Source organism: Toxoplasma gondii, chromosome IX (genome assembly GCF_000006565.2).
Source record: "Toxoplasma gondii ME49 chromosome IX, whole genome shotgun sequence".
Taxonomy (NCBI): Eukaryota; Apicomplexa; class Conoidasida; order Eucoccidiorida; family Sarcocystidae; genus Toxoplasma; species Toxoplasma gondii.
Window position 1 is genome coordinate 4,040,321 of NC_031477.1, and position 6,119 is coordinate 4,046,439.

General features: G+C 48.6%; 1 protein-coding gene across 1 annotated transcript; it reads right to left on the reverse strand.

The window, feature by feature from the left end:
* Positions 1-780: 780 nt before the first annotated feature.
* On the reverse strand, positions 781-3,673 carry TGME49_291010 (hypothetical protein). The gene has a single exon (XM_018782132.1). It carries the CDS (start codon positions 2,746-2,748, stop codon positions 2,098-2,100), a length of 651 nt encoding a protein of 216 aa, XP_018636456.1. The 5' UTR covers positions 2,749-3,673; the 3' UTR covers positions 781-2,097.
* Positions 3,674-6,119: the final 2,446 nt, after the last annotated feature.

The window sequence follows — 6,119 nt, forward strand, 5'->3', positions numbered from 1 at the left end:
TCACATATGGGGGAGTGACCCAGTATCCGCTAAAAGACCTTTATAACGTGGCACGCAGCCACGCAAGTTGTTTCCGCGGAACAGGTGAACTCTCAAATGGAAGGATAGGGGAGGCGTCTTAAGCAGCAGATGACATGCAAGAGTGAAGGAAATCATCTATTTAGTTTGTGTGCTCTTGCTTATTTGATTCTCTGTTCCGGAAAAAAGGCTCGCTTCTTACCACCACCCCGTTTCCTCCGGTAGCGGCGAGAGAGTGAGATCTTCACCTCGATGACAGCGAAACTGCATGGATGCACCGAAATGAAATGTAGAATGCACAAGTGAACAATGTACTTGCGGGAGCAAGGAAACTCGAAGAGGAACCCGGCAACACAGGAGAGCGTAAACGAGACTACGTCATGCTCACCCACAAGCGTTGCCCCGCGTGTGTCCTGGGTGCATATGGAGTGTGGCTTCTCTTTCATAAACCTGTGTACGTGTTCCCTGCTTTGTGCAAGGAAAATGTTCTTGTTCTATCATGTCCGGTTACTCGTGCCGTGTGGTGGGATCTCGAGTCACATCCAAAGACGCAAATCTTTCCACTCGCTATCTGTCTTTTTGGAGGCCATACGATGTGATACTTCGTTCTCCTAGTGGGAAACGAAGGATTTTACGGCAGCCCAAGTGACGAACAGGTTGTGCCAGGCAGAAACCGGCGAGGAGATGCACACAACTGGTGGATTTACCTCGTCGCGCGTGCGTGCGTTTAGAAGTAAGGTCCTTCGACCAGACGAGACTTGGACAAAAACAATCTCAATCCCACAAGATACAACTTGCCTACAGATTCATCTCCTCAAAAGTAATTAACTCGCGCTGGCTAACAAGAACTGACACAGCAAACATCTGCTCAGTACTGCTTATCTGTGACGACAAACACTACTACTTTGTTTGGGCTCTGCTCTCACAGATGTGAAAAAACTCGCACTCCAGCATGCAGTCATACTCAGTAAATCATTGGGGGCGTGCCCTTTATCTTACGAGGGTCTTGTTTGACACATATGAAGGGAAAATTCAAGTCAGGGTTCTGCACCCTCGACGTTGAAAAGGTTTTGTCTGTGGAAAACTGCACCCTTGCAACAAAAGGTTTCTCCGTCAAGCCCAACGCCACGATCCGACGACAACCTGTGACGCACAAGTGCCGACCGGCAATGCGTCTCTCTCGGATTATAGCCACGCTTCACCCATCTCTTTTCCTCTCTCAATAAATATATATATATATATATATACGCAGTACAATAATACGTATTTGTTGAGAACGACAACGGAAACAGTACAGACGTATTTGCACAAGTACATCAACCTAGAAAGTGATTGACGACTACACATGCAGGTAGACATCTCGACAAACCCCAGAAGTGCATGCCCAGTTCTACATGCATAAAAATGATCTAATTCCCCAGTTACGTCATCAGAGGGTGAGAGACATATCGACGTCGTTGAGTGAAAGCTTGCCTAGTTCGGTGAAAGACGAGACACAGAGTACACGGTCTTTCTTTATCCGACCCCAGTCGTCGGCTGTCGAGTCGAAAGTTCCTCTATCCAAAACCTAGTTCGACGGCCGACCGAAAACAACACGACTGGCTCAGGGAGCGCAAAATGCGATTCTCGGATATCACAAAATTCAGCTCATTTACACACATGCGCATGGCCTTTGCTCAATATACCTTAAGTCCACAGCCTTTGTAGATGTCCCAACATCAGAAAGCACACCGAACCTCATCAATAGATGTGGATGTACGCAGAGGCAACTCTGTTCTCTCTACGTTCAGAAACTCGACGGTGTCGGCTTCAGTGCGAATCTCACCCTCTGGCGTTCATCCAGGTGCCCCTCCAACACAGATCTGCGCTCCTTCCACCTTTTGTCGGCGCCAAAAAGCGAGGGAAAACTACTACTCTGACGCCCGTTTGACCGGCTCATCGTGCTGGTAACAATAATCTCTGTGACAGGTTTTTCTACGGGCTTGAAGGTCTGTTTTTATCCCACCTGCACCGCGTACTATATCTAGCCCCGCATTGTGTATGTACTGTATCGGACAGATGCTTCGTGACCCCTCTCTGTCAGGTGCTAGCTTCTTCCTCATCTGTCAAGCCCAGGAAATTGGCTGCCAGCATCAGCTCTAGGGCGATGTCGCTCTCAACTTGGAATGCGCCGTTGTGGCCTCCCTCGCGGTTCCACTGTCTCCGGAAACGGAGGTAGTCCACGATTTTCTGAAGGACCCGGTGGCGGATCGAAGGAAATCGCAGCTCTCGAGTTTTACCTTCTCTGTAGAGCGCTGCTCCATCTTCGGCACTCGCTAGCATGCGCCGAAACATCGGACATTCTTCCGCGACCTCAAGCTCGACGACAATAGCCGTGTCCTCACTCCCTATCAGCTTCAAAGTGCATGCAGGCATCTTCTCTCCGCCACAGTGAGAACCGCTTGCGGAACGAGCCACCGTTTCGGTCGAAGACCAAGAGGAAGAGTAGGAAGGAGTGGAGGAAGAAGCGGAAGACGAAGCAGTGTAAGATAACGAAGAAGATGACGAGGAGATAGACGACAGATTTTCAGCTGAGGAATCTCGTTTCCAGTGGCCGTGGCTCGTCTGGTGCGTGTCTGATCCTCCGGTCTCTCTCACCGCCTCACTGTGCTCGGGAGGATCGACGGATGGAGCTTGTTGTCCATTTTCCTCGGAGCGTGCTGGACAGGCGGATACGTCTGCATGCGTCATTGTGTCGCAAAGATAGAAAATGCCACCCTATCTCTGGCTTCTAAGCGATTTGACACCTGAGGAAAAGAGATATGCTCACTTGTTTGATCCCCTTGGGCTCGTTTGGACCACGTCCGTCTCTTGCTGGGGACATAAACTTCATCGGGCGGAATTTCTTGTTTTGTTCGGTCCTCTGGAGACGGTCTACATTACGCATGTCGCACTCAAAAAGGTGACCGACGAAGAAAGAGATGTATTTTTTCTTTATGACCCCCAAGAAGACCGTGGACGCCGAACGAAACCAGACATAGAGGGCAACGGCCCGTTGCAGTGAAGACAGATGAAATACAGGAAGGTTCACGCTCTGCTGGCAGAACGCTCTATTTGTGTGGGCATTCTTGGAGGTGTTTACGATTTGACAACGTGTGAAGAGATCTGTGTTTTCCCAGTTGCTGCTTTGCGGATACACTTCTCCGTACTTGAGCGTGAAAATTCTAAGACAGAAAAAAACGGGGTAAACCGGAGATGAAAAACGACAAGGAGGACAGGAAGAGAGGAGAGAGAGCGAAAGACATGTGCGGACACGGGCGAGACAAGGAAATATGGAAATGTCCGTTTGAGGCACCGGCGCGTAACGCCTTGGTACTGGCCTACAGAGTTTTCTTCCGGTATGTGTCGTCTGCAGAAGCCGCAACTCTGGAATGGGAAAGTCTTTTAAAGCATAAGAGAGACAGCGGTGTTCATAGGAAATGAAGAAAAAGAAAGCTGCGAAGAAATATAGCTGCTTGGCGCCAATTGTCGTTAACAAGGGAGCGGCCGCAAATACAAGCGTAAATAACGGTATCAACCACAACCAGAAGTCGAAGCTTCAGATCAGGGACGGAAAGTGGAAAGCCCAAACTTTGGAATCAGTCAGTTCCACTTCACGCCCATAATTTACTTAGATACACAGAGGAAAGATAAATCGTAAAGGAAACGCGAATGGCTGACAAAAGAAATCCTTTTAACGCTGCTTTTGCATGTTTCGCACGACTTTGCCCTTGGCCCTTGCACACCCAGCTCAGGGGTTAATTCAACAAGACACATCAACTGCTGTAGCGAGCGAAGTGTGTAAACACACTTTTTTCTCGAAGGTGTGGCTACTGAAAGAATGCACCTCTGCATGTGCAAGATCCTCCGAACAAGCGGAGTTGTTCGTAAGTCATTTCGTCTAGATGAGGTCACTGTCTTGGGCAGCATGGCATCCACACATGTTGTCCGCATGTAAGCCGACCCAGAAATTCAATAGTCTTCATGCGTTCTTCCGCGGCTTTTTCTTCTAGACCCGCACTGCTTTCTTCCCAAGTTTCCCCATAGAACAACTCACCGTCTTTTTCCTTGAACTATTCGTTTTATGTGTTCATTCCTCCGTGCAACTAAGGGAATCGCTAGTCTACCGTTCCCAGTGTGCAGGTCTGAGTGCTTGACCTCATCTACTTACCTAGTGCACTGGTCTCGAAACAGAAGCTATTTTCGCTTTCGATAACGCCAGCGGATTTCCTCACGCACAACACCTTGTTCCGCTGTCTAGACTAGCAATCGCGTAACGGTCGTCACATTTACACTGGGTGGTACACACGAAAACTCGACCGTTGCAGATCTGGTACTGTCCTGCACAATGAGTGACATCAAATACGAGCGCATTTTCTGCGCCGAACAAATCAATGTTCCTCCGGAGCTACCGCCTTTGCTGAAAGAGTATTCAAAACAAGTGGGTTGCTATTCCTTCTCAGTTTGCTGTGCAAACGCACTCTTCACCGGAGTGAAATATAACAGCTTGCTCGTGTCATCGGAACGGAGAGTACCCTATCTGTCCGCTATCGAGTGGCCTCTCAGTTCACAAATTTCGTTCCTTCACAGCGTGAACTCTGTCGTTTAGCCATATATCACACATTTACTCCTTCAAATGCATCTACACACACTGCAGGGGAAAACTTCTAGTTGTAAAGAGTAGCACATTGCCAGAGGCTCGGCTCCAGTACGGACTTCTGAGTGTTAAACGGTGACACGCTTTCATAGATATCATGTTCCCTCGTGAACAATGTGTATGGGCAGGCACCTTCCAGAAAGATCAGTAAATGGTCTTTAAACTGAGTTTCGGGACCATCAGTCACTTGTTTACAAAACTGTAGCTCGCAGGATTGGCCTTGTGAGGTCGTGTGTGTGTGCGTGTGAATGAAACGTATCCTATTCAACTGTGGTAAACGAAACACACTTTAGGACACCTTTCATCACTGTAGGCATTCTCTTTCTAGAGTGTGCAATCGCTGATGTAGTCGCCATATCGTGTGAAAGAACTACTTCGAGATTCTTTGTTGTGTAGCTCATTCGAGAGGATACGACAAGCGGTCTAACAGGTAGGGTTGTGCATTTTCTAGAGGGATTTCGCCTGCCACAGGCAAACAAAGCAGCGAGCACATAAGACAGTCGTACTTTGTTGTGTGCCGCGCTTCCATTCCGAGGAAAGGGCGCCGGCTCCACTTCCCTGAGACAGTGATGCCACCTGTAACACGCGAGATGCTCCCGCGAAAAACAGAGGCGATTTGAACGACTATGAGAATCTTCCACCGCAGACCAGCTGTATCGATTCTTTTTCCGTTGGGACAGATCTTTGCCTGCCTGTAAAGTCCACAGAGTAATTTGCGTGAGCGGACAAAGTAGACGGCGTCTGTAGCCGGTAATGGATGACGTTTTGCCAATAAGCATATGCTGGTAACGGCGGGATAGAAAATGCCACACCATCTTGGCACTGTGTGACGTTGTTGTGTGGCGCAGATCAGCTGGAGGCGGAGCAAAAACTGTACGAGTGGTCCTATGCGTTCTTTAAAAGAAAAATGGAAGCAGGTAAAACTCTCTTCAGCAGTCCACCACATCACCGTGCAGCGGGAAATATATCCTTCTTCTCGTCCCAAAGGCCTAGCAAACCGAAACAGCACAGCCTCATGCTGTTCCTGGGGCACACCTACGCATGACACACAAAAGGCAAATTCGAACATGATTGCGCAGCGAGTCAGAGGCACCATCTAGAGTTTTAACTGAAGTCCTTGTTACACAGAGTAAGGAACAAAAGCGAAACATTCTTCACCTGTCCGTGTTGGTTCAGCCCGAAGCATACGATAAACCGTCGTTTTCTGCCACTTTCACAGCGCATGCAAACACGTGTGCATACTTATGCAACCTATTTTCGCACATACACAATTATCAATACATCCCTATGCGCGTACTCGCAACACATTTTCCAGGACATGACCGTATTGGAGGGAATCTGTTCTCTATCGTTTGTCCCACTGATCTGCTTGTCCCTGATGGCAGGCAAGGTCAAGTTACCAGAACAGCCTCAAGAATTTTTGGAA

Bases quoted from the DNA above. Each gene is read 5' to 3' on its own strand.
- TGME49_291010 (XM_018782132.1), bottom strand. From the start codon at position 2,748: ATGACGCATGCAGACGTATCCGCCTGTCCAGCACGCTCCGAGGAAAAT.